The 14903-nt window shown below is 55.9% G+C and overlaps 1 protein-coding gene across 1 annotated transcript in view; it reads right to left on the bottom strand.

Annotated features, from left to right (window-relative positions):
• Nucleotides 1-12527, bottom strand: part of LRIT3 (leucine rich repeat, Ig-like and transmembrane domains 3) — a 13926-nt gene extending 1399 nt beyond the window's left edge. The window contains exons 1-4 of the mRNA XM_027765826.1: nt 12412-12527; nt 8134-8606; nt 2197-2502; nt 14-342 (exon numbers count right to left, since the gene is read on the bottom strand). Of these exons, the coding sequence (XP_027621627.1) occupies nt 14-342; nt 2197-2502; nt 8134-8606; nt 12412-12527 (1224 nt within the window). The remainder of the gene's footprint in view (nt 1-13; nt 343-2196; nt 2503-8133; nt 8607-12411) is intronic.
• Nucleotides 12528-14903: the final 2376 nt, after the last annotated feature.

Below are 14903 nucleotides of genomic sequence, written 5' to 3'. Positions count from 1 at the left end.
GGGGCAGGGAGACGGCGGGGAGGAGCGGGGCGGCTGCGGCCGTGGGCGGCGGGGCCGAGGCCGAAGGGGCGTCGGTGAAGGGAGAAGCAGCCGGGGGCGCGGTGGACGCTCCTGCGGACCCAGCCCCGGCCTCCCGCTCGGGGGCGCCACCAGCTGCGCTTTCCGGAGCCTCTGCAGGCTGGGCCGTGGTGACACCGCCAACCACTGCCACAGTGACCTCGGCCTCCGACTTCCCCACCAGGTTTTTGGCTGTGCACTTGTAACGCCCGGCATCGCTGAGCGAGATGTTCATCAGGCTGATGACGGACCAGCGGGCCCCTTCCCGCGGGGACTCCTGGATGGCTGCAGGAGAGAAGGCGCAGCTGGGGAGGGGAGGCGGGGAGGCCAGGCGGAGCCCCACGGGGAGGCCAGGGGTGGAGGGGAGGCCAGACAGGGAGGGGAGGCAGGGAGGCCAGGCACAGGCCAGATGGGAAGGGAAGGCTCTGCCCTCCAGGACCCTCCCGCCAAGCTGAGCACCGCACTCGAACTCCCCCACCTTCCCACCCGGGTGTGTGTGTAAAGAAGTGGGCTGGGAGCCCGGCCTGGGTTTCTCCACTCTTCATACACTGCTAACCGGGATGCGACTTCCGGGGGGGTCAGGACCTGTTGACCTGTCTCTGCCTTTGTGAAGTAAGGGGAGAAGGCAGGTCCCCAAAAAGTCCCTTCCCATTTTAGCTCATTCTATAAGGGGTTTATCACCACACTTGAGTACTTCTCAGGGCATTTCTCACTGTGATGAAATGATCTTCTCATAGCACGAGGTCCAGCAGCTGCTTTCTGGCATGCGGGGTTTTATTTCTATCCCGAATTACTCATTTTATATTTAACTTAGATAAACTAGTGAATGAATATTCCTTGGTTTGTAGAATAATACGTCGTTTTTATAAACATTGAATTTTGTGTTTCTAAGCATGAAAACCTGAGCATGCTTCCATTCTGCCTTGATCCGGAAGACTTGCAAGGGATGACAGTACAGGAGGCAGGCCCGCAGGCAGGGCCCGCAGCCAACACGGCCGGCTGCTCACTCTGCCTTGGGCTGTCTGTCCCTAATTCTTTTCTTGTTAAGAATTCTTTGTTTAATTTCATTAATTATCAGTCTTACTATTATTTTGATTTGCTGTAAGGTGCGCACACTTAGCAGAGAGCGAAAGTGGGAAAGCAAGCCTCCAGGTCTGGGACTTGAACAGCTGGCCACATGGGAGCCCAGCACCCTGACCACAGAACTGCCCTGGCCTCCACGGAGGCCGCCATAACGCCACCTGCTGGCCCATCCTTAATTCTTTTTGCCTGTCGGGTTTTATTATTTCAATCTTAACCTTAGTTTTAAAGAGTTTAAAAGTATGCTCCTTCCCTGTGAGACCACCGGGGAGACCGGCCCCGTGTGGGCGTGGTCACCGCAGGATCTGAAGAGCCCACACAGCACCATTTCCAAAAGTGCCCCTTTTGCTCCATGACAAGGTTTGCGCATGGTCTGCTATCTACATATCGTCGAAAAGGAGAGGGGGCATGAAAGCTCCTTCCTAAAACCCTGCAACGTGAGCACGTTCCGCAGGGAGCCGTTGGAGCTGACAGGACGGGATCGGCCAACCACCCCACCACTGGGTCGCATCGCTCTGCCTAAGGACAGAGTCAGATGCTCCCATCTTATCTGGGTAGTGGGAAAATACTAATCAATAAAACGTGCCTCTCAGCTGACCCTGTAGCCTGGTGGTTGAGGGAGCTGATCCCACAGAGCGGGCACTGTTCTAATCTCAGCCCCGGAGGCTTGAAAAATACAGCAGGTACATGTGTGTGCGTGTACGTATGCGTGTGCACCCCGAATCCTGGCAGGACAGGGAAATGGAGGAAAGGGATTCGGGTGTGAACCTGCCCCATGAGGGGTGCTCCCTCTCTCTCTCTCTCTCTGGTGAGCACGTGTGCCCTCTGGCAATCACAAATAAATAAATAAAACAAAATGCGCCTCTCAGGTCTTCTGCATCCAACGAAAGACCTACTCATCCAGTTTCAGATCACCTGGGGCCTGAGCTTGCCTTCGGGAGCTCTCCTTGGTTCAGATCACCTGGGGCCTGAGCTTGCCTTCGGGAGCTCTCCTTGGTTCGGATCACCTGGGGCCGCGACTGCCTCTAGGAACGCACGTGCTAGGTTGGGTGGAGGTACCTGTGTGGGTCACTGGCTGGCCACCAGCCCGGGCCCACGCGAGCCGTGGGGTGGGGAGGCCTTGGGCGTCGCAGCGTAGCAGGACGTTGCTGCCCAGGGCAGACGTGATCTGGGTGGCTGAGGTCATCACCGTCGGCTTCAGGCACTGCTCCAGCTCGGCCCTCTGGAACAGGACGCCCGCGAGGTGCTCGGGCTCGCTGCAAGCCATCAGGGGGTCCAGCAGCACCACCGTGGCATCGGCAGCCTTGGCCAGCTCGATCACCGTGGCCATGTGGCAGTCGCAGAACCAGGGGTTGTCCTGCAGGCCTGGGGGGAGGTACAGTTAATTTGTTACTTCCACTCACATCGCAGCCTCTTTGCTTTCTCGTTTTAAATTTATTTATTTGCATTCATTCACTGTACATTACAGCTTACAAAATATTTCCTTTCTTTTTTAAGAGGCTTTTGCCTTAGGGCACATGGGCTTCCCGGAGGGTGGGAGAAGCAGAGACAGTGAGAGGGAAAGTGAGAAATCAGCCCCTGGGGGATGGCCACGCCATAGTCCCTTTTTCTCCCAGGACCTTGGGCACGCACGCACATGAAGCCACCGGGTCTGGGACACAAACCATGGACAGCCCTGTGGGAGTCCAATGACCCAGCCACTATGTCATCTGCGGGTCTCTCCATCACAGCTTCTTGAAAACACAGGTGTGGGGCCAGCACGTGGCATCACAATTACATCGTTGGACTCCCACAGGGCTGACCACTGTTTGAGTCCTGCGTCTGGTGGTCTGAACCCCACACCGGGCGTGTGTGCATGCATGGCCAGCCCCACAGGGGAGGGGAGAGGAGGGGATTTCTCACTTTTCTTCACCGTCTCTGTCTCTCTGTCTCTCCAATGAATGCAGGCACCCTAAGGCAAAAACGCCTAAGAAAAAGGAAACACTGATGTGGACCTGTCTCCCAAAGCACAGACGCTCTGAGAGACAGCACGGGGCCACCCGTGGCCAGCTCTGCCTGCAGCCCCACAGCCGGACGCCCGTTCCCAGCCTCCGTTCACACCACTTATGCCCGCGGCCCATGTGTGCTGAGCTCAAATCCAGGCTGGGCTCTGTCGCGAGGCCTGCGTGGCCTCGTCTCACCCAGCGACCCCGTGAGACAGACGGCGAGCTACCTGTCGTAAAGAGGAAGACACTGAGGTGCAGGGGTCCGTGTCATTTGTCTGAGGTCACGAAGCTGTCAGAGCAGGAGCAGAGCTGTGACCTAGAACCACCGACACCACCCCTGCAGAGGCAGAGACCCCCAAGTGCCCAGGGGCACTTCCAGGGTCTCAGTGAGACAGAGCTCGCAGGCTGACCCCAGCCCGGGGTCGCATAGGGAGAGAACCCGAATTCTGTGTAGAAAAGCAGAGTGGGGTGCAGGCCACGGCAGGACCGGACAGCGAAGGCTGGCAGGAGGACGTGGCTGGTGTAAAGGCCCTGGGGCAGGACGTGGGGTGGGAGGTTCACTCAGAGCCCCCTTCAAGACTCAGCTGCGAAGCATACAGGACCTGCCTCAGCCCCCGGACCGTGCCCAGGACCCTGCCGGCCCCTGCAGAGGCTACCAGTGAGAGCACAAGGAAAGAGGGAGCATGCTCTGGGAACCGAGGGAAGGGCCTGGCCAGGGGAGGAGAGCCAAGTGCTCCTAGCGAGGGAGGGTGACACGCGGCCCACGGCAGACACAGAAGGCAGGAAACAGGCTCCACGGAATGAGCAGCCCACCGAGGACACTGCCACCCGGAGTGCTGCACTGGGCAGACGCAAGGGGAGACGGCTGCCAGGGAGCTTTGCTAAGAAGGACCCGACTGCTGGGGGGACCAAAGCCCCTTCCCAGCCTCTCGGGGTCAGGAGAGAGACAGCCTCTGTACCATCCCAGGGAGTTGCCTGCTCACCTTCTGCTCTGGGAGACACGCCTCGACCTCCCACGCTAACCTCAGCATTGCCCCCACTCGAGTGTGAGCACCGCCAAGGGGCACCCACGTTCCCCGACAGGTGCCCTTGAAGGACAGTGCAGGAGAAAGGCCCGCAGTGCCTGACTGCATCAGGACAAGCCGCGGTGAGAGACCAGGGACAGCACGTGGCAGAGCACCCAGCACATGAGGGTGTTCATCCTCGTGACAGCACAGAGTGGGTGATGTCACCATCATTCTCCTTCTAAGACGAGAAACGGAGGCTCCGAGGAAGGCGTGTGGCCAAGTACACGCGGTGGAGCACCAGGATTTGAACCTCGGCACCCGGATCTGGGTGCTCCGTTGTTTAACCGCCACGCTGTCTTACACGCTCCGGGAACCTGATGCTGTCCTCCAGTTTCGCCCCGGGGCACCTGGCGTGTTGCAGGGGCCGGCCTCCAGATGGTCGCCACCAGAGCACGGAACTCAGAGCCCACGCCCGCTCTCCTGAACACGAGGACACGGCCACGCTGGCCAGAAGTCCCGTCCTGACAGGTGCCGCGGTGCTGCCCCCTCAGCCGCTGCCGGGACGCCCGCAGAGCTCCCTGCCCAGCCGGCGCCCTCCTCAGTAAACGCGCAGAGAAGGGGCATCGGCCTGCCTGGGCCGCGCTCCTTGGATACTGCGAGCCCAGCCTCCCCGTTAGAGACCTCGTGTGCTCCTGTCTCCCTCGCTCGCCTCCCATGGGTCCTACATTTAGGTCATGCCGGACGCGACACTGAGACATGGAGAGATTACCACCTTAACTTCGCAAGTGGCTTCAAGCTGCACACCCCAGCTGTCCAGCCTCCTAAGCTAGCACTCCTTCCGTCGTAAGTCACCTGAAACATCTGGTCCCGTGGCTGGCAGCGAGGAGCCTACTGCCCACAAATGAAGACGTCAGGCAGTAGGCCTGGAGCTCAAGTGTCCGCACCGGGGAAGACTTAAGAGCTGTAACATTCATGCCTTCATTTAGGCTTTGAAATGAGTATTAAAATGTTTCAACCGCGAAACAGACTTCTTTTAAAAATTAACCCAGGCATTACATCTGAAAGTTATGTAAGCATGGATACACACTTTTTAATCCCTCAAAAATAAAATGTTGATTTATTCTGTCTTTGAAACATCTAAGGTCAAAGCTAAAACTTGAATAAAGTGGCCAGCAGGTGGTATGGTGGTTAAGGCACTAAACTCCCACATGGCTGAAGACAGTTCGACTCCTGCACCTGGCAGCTTGCTTTCTCACTTTCTCCCCCCTCCCCCTCTCGTGAGCACACATGCCCTGTAGCAAATTAAAATAATAATAATAAATTAATAATTATTTGGGAGAAAAAAAAAAAAAAGCCTGGATAAAAATAACCATTGAGGCAGGGACCAGCAGATGGCATAATGGTTATGTTGCTGGAATCCCATGTAGTCGACCCCAGTTTGAGTCCTGGACCCAGCAGCTTAAAACTCACACCAGGTGTATGTGTGTGTGTGTGTGTGTGTGTGTGTGTGCACCCAAAATCCCGAGAGGAGACTGGAGTAGAAAGGAATGTGACATGGCCCTGCCCCGGGGGAGATTCCTCATTTTCTGTCTCTCTGTCTCTCCATCAAACACATGTTCCGATAGCAAAAATCTCTCTAAAAACAAAATAAATAAAAAATAAATAACCATCCAAGCACTGACCATCATCGAGTGTCTTTCTCCCGGGGACAAGGTACGAGAGCTCTGAAGTTAAACCGTGACTTGCTCTGTGCCCCCCGGCGGCGTGCCGCCACCTCAGTCGCCCGCACTAATATCCTTTATGTAGCTCTTCTCGCGGGAACTCCGCTCTATCCCTTTCAAGAAGTAACAGTTTCCACGCCTCGGAGTGAGCGGAGGGTGACATCCGACAAACGTCCGACAAAGGTGCTGAGCGCTGCAGGCCCGCCTCATGGGCTGCTGTCAGGGCTGAGGACACGCGGGCCCTCGAGGAGCCCCCGAGGGTGGGTTTTCCCTGCATGCCTGCGGAGGCCGGGACTTAAGGAGAGGTTGGTGTGTGTTTGTTGAAGTAAACTCACGCCATTTCCAAAACTTCCTTGAGAACGCTCAGGCCACCACTGCCTGCCAGACAAGCTCCATTCGAATAGAAGGGTCCGTGTTGACCGTGGAGTGAATCTAGGTACCCGTGGAAAGTGCTCAGAGGAGCATGTTGCGCGCTTGCCCTCTGAGGCTTTTCCCTCCGAGATAAGCACGTCAGGCCTTACAGCAGCTGCCTGTGTAAATATTTACCTGGCCTTGAGAAAGAGGCCGTGGACATCTACCTGTGCTGCAAATCGGAAATCTCACGTAGGTGCTCACTTGCAGGACACTGTATGTTTTTGTGGATGATTAAAAGACAATGTTACTAAGTTGATCTTTTTATTCATGCGGAAGAAAGAGGGTGATTGAAAAGTTTCTCCCCAAATTCTTTTTTATGAAATAGATGTGTAATTTAGGGAGATCGGTAAAGTAATGCCTATGTGAGGGACACAGCTCTGGTGCTGTTCCACGCCCGGCATTACAAAGAGACGCCTGTGTTCAAACCAGCTCCTCCTCTGTGCGGCTAGTGAATCGGGCGAGTGCTTACCTACTGCCGCATTTCGTCACCTGTGACACGGGGACAACGTGGCACAGCACACAGGCGACAGGAGCCCTGCAAAGACACTCGCCACCGTCAACGGGAGCTCCTCCCGTCCTCGGACGGTGTGCCCTGATGCCATGGCAGGACCCAGGCGTGGCTGGCACAGCGGAGAGGCAGAGAGGGCCGTCAGACTCGCCGCCCGCTGAGCTGCGGCAGAGGCGGCGGTCCAAAAGCACGGCCTCGCCTCCTCACTTTCTAGAGGATGAAACGTAGCATGCTGCCTTCTCCTCATCGCGGACCCACGAGCGAAGCTGAGCAGGCGCGCCGCGTCTGTGCTCCAGAGGAAGTTCCGCATCGCCACACGCGCCGACCGTCCTCTGGGGCAGAGCTTCTTTCCCGCTCGTGACCACAGACCGCTCTGCCGCCGTGGCTCTCTGCGTTGCTGGGGTTAGCATTTCCATTATAGAGGTAATGCGTGCTGGTTACAGGCCATTCCAGAAACAGAGGGAAATGAAAAGGGTCCCACCACCCAAAGAGGACGGTTAGCAGCCAGTGCACCATCATCAGTATTTAGGTTTGCCATGGGGCATGCGCTCTGGGAGAGAGACAGACATAGAGGGGAAGTGAGAAACCACCCCAGGCAGGTGGCCATGCCCCAATCCCTCGTCCTCCATTCCCCTCCCAGGACTCCGGGCACACACACACTCACCCAGTGTGATTTTCAAGCCACCAGGTCTGAGACTTGAACTGCCGTTAGCCACGTGGGGCTCCAACCACCCTAACCTACGGGCACGGCCAGTGTATTTGAAACCCTGACTCTGCACGTTTTGATGTCGTTATGGGCAATGCTTTACACGCAGCCCCAGACCTTGCGTTTCTCCCCTGATTGCCAGAGGACCCGTGGGCTTCCCAGGGAGACAGCAGGAGAGCACCCTCGACCCCAGGGGCACGGTTGCACTGTACTTCTTCCTCCATCCCCCTCCTGCCAGCATTTGGGCACGCACATGCACACACACACCCACACACACACGTGCACACACACACCCACACACGCACGTGCACACACACACACACGCACATGCACACACACCCCCACACACGCACGCGCACACACACACACACACACACGCACGCGCACACACACATTTTCGAGCAGTTGGGGCCAGGATTCCAACCCACGGTCGGCCATGTGGGATCTGACTCCCCTAACCACTAGGCTCTGGGCCAGCCCAGGCTCCTGTGTGTTCAAGGTAATGTCACCACGCACACAGCCAGCACCCCTGACACGGGCAGGCAGGTTAAAAGTGCAAGAAAGCGAATCCCAAAACCTTGGAAAGACCGGATAACGTTTAATCTGCGCAGAGCAGAGCACTCTAAGTGCGAAGCCCGGAGGCGTGTGCACTTACCGAGGACAATTCTTCTCGGTGAAAGGTCCAGGTTTTGGGAAGGAGCCGGCCCCAAGTGGGGCCAGCCATCCAGGAAGTCAGGCGGCAGCGAGGTCAGCCTGTTGCTCGACAGGTCCAGATAGGTGAGATTCCTCAGGTACTGCACCGCCTCGGCGGGCACGCTGGCAAGCCTGTTGTTGTGCAGATCCAGGGTCCGCAGGAGGGGGGTGTCCAGCAGGGATGCCCACGGGAAGGCAGCCAGAGAATTGCCCCCCAGGCGCAGCTCGTGCAGACGCCGCAGGTAGTAGAAGCCGCGGGGGTGCACGCTGGCCACGGCGTTGTACGCCACCCAGAGGGACCGCAGCTCCGTCAGGTAGTAGAAGGCCTCGGCTGGGATGCTGCGCGTCACCGTCTTCTCGATGCGGAGCTTCACAGTGTCCACGGGGAGGTTGGTGGGGACCTCACTCATGTCCAGGTCACTGCACAGCACTGACCTAGAGACAACCGAGCAAGGAGACCCCTCTCCAAGCCTCTGCAGACAGCCCTTACTTGAAGCATGGATAGTGGTCGCCCCCCTGCTAGTGCCCACGAGTGCCGCGCGGTCTGGCCAGCGCCCCACACACGGCCTGTCTGACGCTGGCGACACAGCAGCAGCTGCCATGGGCCTAAACTCATGAAAGGGCGTTTGGGGCGTGCTCGTTCCGTGCAGGACCAGTGCAGCCAGGGCATGCCCATCACCACGTGTTGTCACCTCAGCAACCCTGACAGGCCAGTGCTGGTGACAGGTGACAGCCCGCTCTGGAGGCAGCCCGACCTCCACCCCAGGTAATCCCCGCCACCCGCTCTGGGGCCATGGAAGTCCCTCATCAGTCTCCCAGCCTCCTGTTCCCATGTGACACAGCTGGGATGGACTGGAGCAGACCCAAGCCGTGACACCACCCTGGCTTGTAATAAGCACCCTCCAGGTGTGTGACGCTGTTTCCAACAACCTCAGTTTCACACCTGAACTAACCAAGGCCCATCAGCATTGACAACTTCCCGAGGTTCCCAGCTGCTGGGTCACAGGGCCACTTTTTCCCCCCATAGGGTACATCTGCTTGCCAGAGAGAGAGAGACAGATACACAAAGAGGGGAGGTGGGAAGTCACCCCCCAGCGGGCAATGGCCCCTTCTCCATTCCCCTCTCAGGACTGGGCACGCACACAAGCGCCCGGTGTGAGTTTCAAGCCACTGGGTCCAGGACTCAAGCCTCCATCAACCATGTGGACGTCCAGTGCCTTAACCACCGCAGTGGCCCCTAGAGCCACCTTTCAGACTCCCTGCTGGCCAGCTCCACAGGGCACTGCTCCAGGAAATGGCCCACTTTAAGGAATCCCCTGCTAAAAGTATACATTTTGTTAAGAGGATCACTTTACAGGAAGAAAAGCAAACACTCACACTAGCTGTTTACAGTGGAGCTCTGCCCTGACAGGGTGACCTGTGCCTCGCTTCCCCAGGAGTCACCAGGAACTGCGGGTGTACCTTCCAGCACCTCAGGTGACCCTGAGCAGGTATCGCCGTGGGCTTGTTTGCTGGCATGTGAGAAACAGGCAAGGAAACAAGCCCCTCCACACAGGGAGCCCGATACGAGGAATCTGAACTGAAAAAGCACCTGTTTGTCTCCCATCATTGACTCACCTGCAAAGCATCGCGTGCATTCTAACACTAATAACATTTAGAGCTAATAACAGTGAAAGGCCGCTCTGTAAACATGCGTGTCCATGCATCAGGCCCGTGAGCACAGGGAGAGGTGAGAAGCTCGCACCATGCCACCCAACTGCCTCCCTGTCTTCTCCTCCAGGAGACCAGGGGCACGTCCAGAGCTCTCTCCACCTCTGCCCTGTACCCAGTATTGGTGCTCCTTAGCCAAAACCAGCGGTTTCTCCTCACTCAAGCATCCACACTAGGGTGCGGACAGGAACCCCAGACCTGGAGGACCTGGCCTCTTCATCGCTCAGTCCATAAACCCTTCCCGGCGGAGGACAAGCCAGGTGGTCTCCATTTAGCTTTTCAGTGATAGAATGACAGGGCCTGGTCTGGATTGTTTCTTGAATTCTCGCCAGGCATAATATTCTGTGATTTTTAGAAAATTCATCAATGATCGGGCCACCATGGTCAGCCAGTGGCCTCGTGACTAAGGCAGCTGAATCCCACAATGGCCAACCCTGCGGTTCAAGTTCTAGACGGAGAGCCTGAGAAGCCTGCTGAGAGCATGTGCGTGCTGGGTGAGTGTGCGTGCTGGGTGAGTGTACCTGCTGAGTGTGCATGGTGAGTGTGCGTGCTGGGTGAGTGTGCGTGCTGGGTGAGTGTGCCTGCTGAGTGTGCATGGTGAGTGTGCGTGCTGGGTGAGTGTAAATGCTGAGTGTGCATGCTGGGTGAGTGTGCATGGTGAGTGTGCGTGCTGGGTGAGTGTAAATGCTGAGTGTGCATGCTGGGTGAGTGTGCATGCTGAGTGTGCACGCTGGGTGAGTGTGCATGCCAAGTGTGTGTGCTGAGTGTGTGTGCTGGGTGAGTACGCATGCTGAATGTGCATGCTGGGTGAGTGTGCATGCTGAGTGTGCATGCTGGGTGAGTGTGCATGCTGAGTGTGCATAGTGAGTGTGCATGCTGGGTGAGTGTAAATGCTGAGTGTGCATGCTGGGTGTGTGTGCATGCTGAGTGTGCATGCTGGGTGAGCGTGCAGGGTGAGTGTGCATGCTGAGTGTGCATGCTAGGTGAGTGTGCATGCCAAGTGTGTGTGCTGAGTGTGTGTGCTGGGTGAGTATGCATGCTGAATGTGCATGCTGGGTGAGTGTGCATGCTGAATGTGCATGCTGGGTGAGTGAAAGTGCTGGGTGAGTGTGCATGCTGAGTGTGCATAGTGAGTGTGCATGCTGGGTGAGTGTGCATGCTGAGTATGCATGCTGGGTGTGTGTGCATGCTGAGTGTGCGTGCTGGGTGAGGGTGCATGCTGAGTGTGTGTGTGCTGAGTGTGGGTGCCCACATTTCCAAAAGGAGGGGAAGGGATTCAGATGTGACCCCGCCCCACGGGGCTGATTTCTGGCTTTCCTTCTCTCTCTGTCTCTCTGAGCTGTGCCCCTGCCCTCTGGCAAAACTAAGATCACAATCAGAACATCAGGGCCTGCACAGAGAACAGCGCTGTGGCAGTTTTCTCAGCGCCCTGGTCTGGCCTCACTGAGCTGGCACAGGCAGTGGGGTGGGGCCGTGTGAGCCGGAGACACCGCAGGACGGCTGCAGGTTCGAGCCCCACATCAGCCTCACGGGCTGCGTGTGCCCAAGCTCCTGACGGGCAGCAGGGCTTGGGGGAGGGAGGCCCAAGAACGGTGCTCTCTCCTTTCAGGAAGTAAATACCCGGGGGTGTGCTCTGGCCGGTCATCACCCCGATCACCCCTGGGTGAGCAGCTCTTTGGTGTGCTCATGTTCTTGTTGAGAAAATCTCAAAAGAAACCAAAAATCAGTTGAATGACACTCATTGAACAAGACAAACTATTCACAAATGTTTTCATTATCACTACTTATTCATCGAAAGTTGTAAGACAGATTCTTTTAACAAATGTCCTTGTTTAAGAGACTCACTGTTTACTTCAACCAAGTCACAAATAAACTGATTTTGTTATTAAAAAATAGAAAGGAAATCCGAGGTCGCCTGCAGTTTAGTTAGCAGAGCTCTGATTTGCATGTCACTTGCTCAGGGGCTCTGTAAGGTCACAGCCACCTGCTCTCACCTCACCAGGACAGGCCCGAGAGGTGGCATGACCTCCAAGAGGCCTATGAGGTCCGGCGATGTCCGGAACTGACCATATTTTTCTAACTTCTTTACTTTGTAAATTCCATTAGCTCAGAATGAAAATGCCTAATTTTGAAGCATTGGATTGCACCCTCATGACCCCCGTTCCCACAGGCAGCTGGGTGGGCAATCCTCGGAGGAAACCGAAAACCCCGACGGCAAATGGCACCCGCTCGAGCTACCCTCTTCGCTCCCTACGGTCAGAGCTGAGCTGGCCACACACTGAAAGGGGCATTTTGTGAATACGGATGCAGTGAATATTTTTGTGACCCAGCTCATGTTTGGAAGCCTTCATTAACTTGAGAGACTTGTACAGTTAAACTGCTCGATGCAAACCAGTGAAGGAGTTGGCGCCATTATGGCAATTCAATTAAAGTTTCTGCAGAGTAAACCTCTCGTCTCCGGGTTCCAACAGTGCTCAGTCAAGCTGTCTGTGGGGCCCTGGTGGGATACGGGGACCCAGGAGACCCATACCTCGAGCCCGTGTCGTCGCTGCTGCCGGCGTAGTCGCAGGTGCACTGGGACGGACACGAACAGCCTGCCGCTCCCAGCAGGCCCAGCGTGATGCTCAGGCGTGCAAGCAGACGCATGGCTCCGTGGAGGGCACCGGACGAGCAGGCCAGTCAGGTCCTGAGCGGTCAGAGCGGTCGCTGGGAGTGCGCACGGCGGCTTGGTGGCTGCGGATTACGAAGGATTAGCCAGTACCCGGAATCACCTGACCTCCAAGTGTGTCTCTCAGGGGCGCAGTCCCCCAGCCGATGGCTGTGATTTCTGCAAAGTGACACGCTCTCCAGAAAAGGAACGCCGACATGTGTCCAAACAGTGTCCATAGCTGCCCACGTCAGGTTCGCAATGAAAGCCTAGCCGGTCCCTTCCCTGGGACGGAACTGCCACTACAGCTGGAAAAGATGCATGCTGTTTAAAATGACTCGGCCACTGCAGAGACCAGCAAGTTCTGTATGCTGTTTACACAGCGTGACATTGTACATTGTTTAAGAATTATCTTATTTAAATTTATTGTTTTAATTTGACCAGAGAAGGACAGAATGAGAGAGAGAGAAAGTGAATTGTTTAAGAATTATTTTATTTAAATTTATTGTTTTAATTTGACCAGAGAAGGACAGAATGAGAGAGAGAGAAAGTGAATTGTTTAAGAATTATTAGGAAAAGGGCAGCCTGCCAGGCCCGGAACTCAAACCGTGGTCGGCCATGTGGGAATCCAGTGCCCTTAACCACCACGCCACCTGCCGGCCCCAACATTATGTTTCAGAATTGTTGCTGGCCTCTTTCCAGCATCTATATCTATTTTACAAAACTTAGCTTTAAAAACAAAGCAGGCCAAGATCAGCAGTTGACGTAATAGCTACATCTCTGGACTCCCATGCAGTCGACCACAGTTCAAATCCCAGACCCAGTGGCTTAAACTCACGCTGGGCGCATGTGCATGCGTGCCCAAGATACCAAGAGGAGAATGGAGGGGAAGGGATTGCGGTGTGGCCATCCCCCCTGGGGGTGATTTCTCACTTTCTGTCTCTCTGTTTCTCTGCTTCTCTTTTTCTGGTGAGCATATGTGCTCTATAGCAAAAACCTCTCAAAAAAAAAAAAAAAAAAAAGAAAGAAAGAAAAAAAAAAGCAGGCCAAGATGTGATCTTACCACTGAGACACTGCTCGTGGGTCAGCCCTGGAAGGACGGCATGGTCATTCGTGTGTGATCCCAGCTGGGAGACTGAGGCAGAGAATCCTGACCCAGCAAGGCACTATCTAAAAACGAATAAAAGGGCCGGCAGGTGGTGTGGTGGATAAGGGTGCTAGACTCCCACATGGCCAACCATGGTTCGAGTCCTGGACCTGACAGCTTGCTTTCTCACTCTCTCTCTCTCTCTCTCTCTCCCTCTCTGGTCAAATTAAAATAAATAAAGTTAAATAAAATATTTTTTAAAAAGAATAAAAATAAAACTAGAAGGGCAAGACATAAGCTCTAAGGAAAACAGACTTACCGATTTGTCACACACTGCAGGCCACTAAAGGCGAGTAGCCCTGGGGCCAGCAGGTGGCGGTGACTAAGCACTGGACTCCCACACACTGACCTCGGTGCGAGCCCTGGACGCAGGGACTTGGAACTCATGCCAGGCATGTGTGCGTGCGTGCCCCAGATCCCGAGGGGGGTTGGGGTGTGGAGAACCACAGAAACGGTCAGGCCTACGTGACAGGTGCACATCATCTCATTCTCCTGGATGGCTCCAGCCATCAACTTTGAAACCAAAACCTTTTAAAAAGGAAAACCAATTCTACACAAATAAGAATATTATGTCAAATATTGATATTACTTCAAACTAACAGAACTCACATGGAAACAACAGAGTCTAGAAAGCCGTGTCCAGTCGAAATGAACATCGACCGACCGGATGGTGCCCAGTCATGTTGCCCGGCGTTTGCTGAACACCTACTCTGCCACGTGGCCGCGTGTGGGGCTCCAGAGGCGGCCGAGGCATAGTGGCTGCACAAGCGAACACAGAACTGAGGCCACAGGAGGGGACACACACACCACAGGACGTCAGTGGTACCTGGGCTGCATGTCCCCCTACGGAAGAGTCAGGAAGAAGAGCGCCCAGAGGCAGAATGGTGGGACCACAGGACAGAACAGACAGTGTTACCTGCAGAGAGCAGGCCCTTCCTGTCACTAAGGCCTAGGAAGTTTACTGGGGGAGGAAGCTGGAGAGGTGAGCTGCGGTGACGGTGGAACCCTTAGGTCCCCTCACAGAGCTTGGCCTGGGCAGGAGTGGCAGCGGGAGGCCTGCGGGGCCCCTGACGGCTAGTGTCAGGCAGGGGAGTTGGGGCAGGGCCGGCAGGGCAGAGAGGCCCGGGGCTGGCTGCGGTGACAGTACAGGATCGTGGACAGCTGTGCTTCAGGAAAAGTAGGTCAGGAGTCGCCCGGGAGCCAGAGATGCTTGACCCAGGAGAGGCGG

The sequence above is a fragment of the Tupaia chinensis genome, unplaced genomic scaffold (genome assembly GCF_000334495.1).
Source record: "Tupaia chinensis unplaced genomic scaffold, TupChi_1.0 Scaffold139767_1, whole genome shotgun sequence".
Taxonomy (NCBI): Eukaryota; Metazoa; Chordata; class Mammalia; order Scandentia; family Tupaiidae; genus Tupaia; species Tupaia belangeri.
Note: the sequence above shows the minus strand (reverse complement) of the source record. Positions and strands in the feature narration are given on the sequence as shown.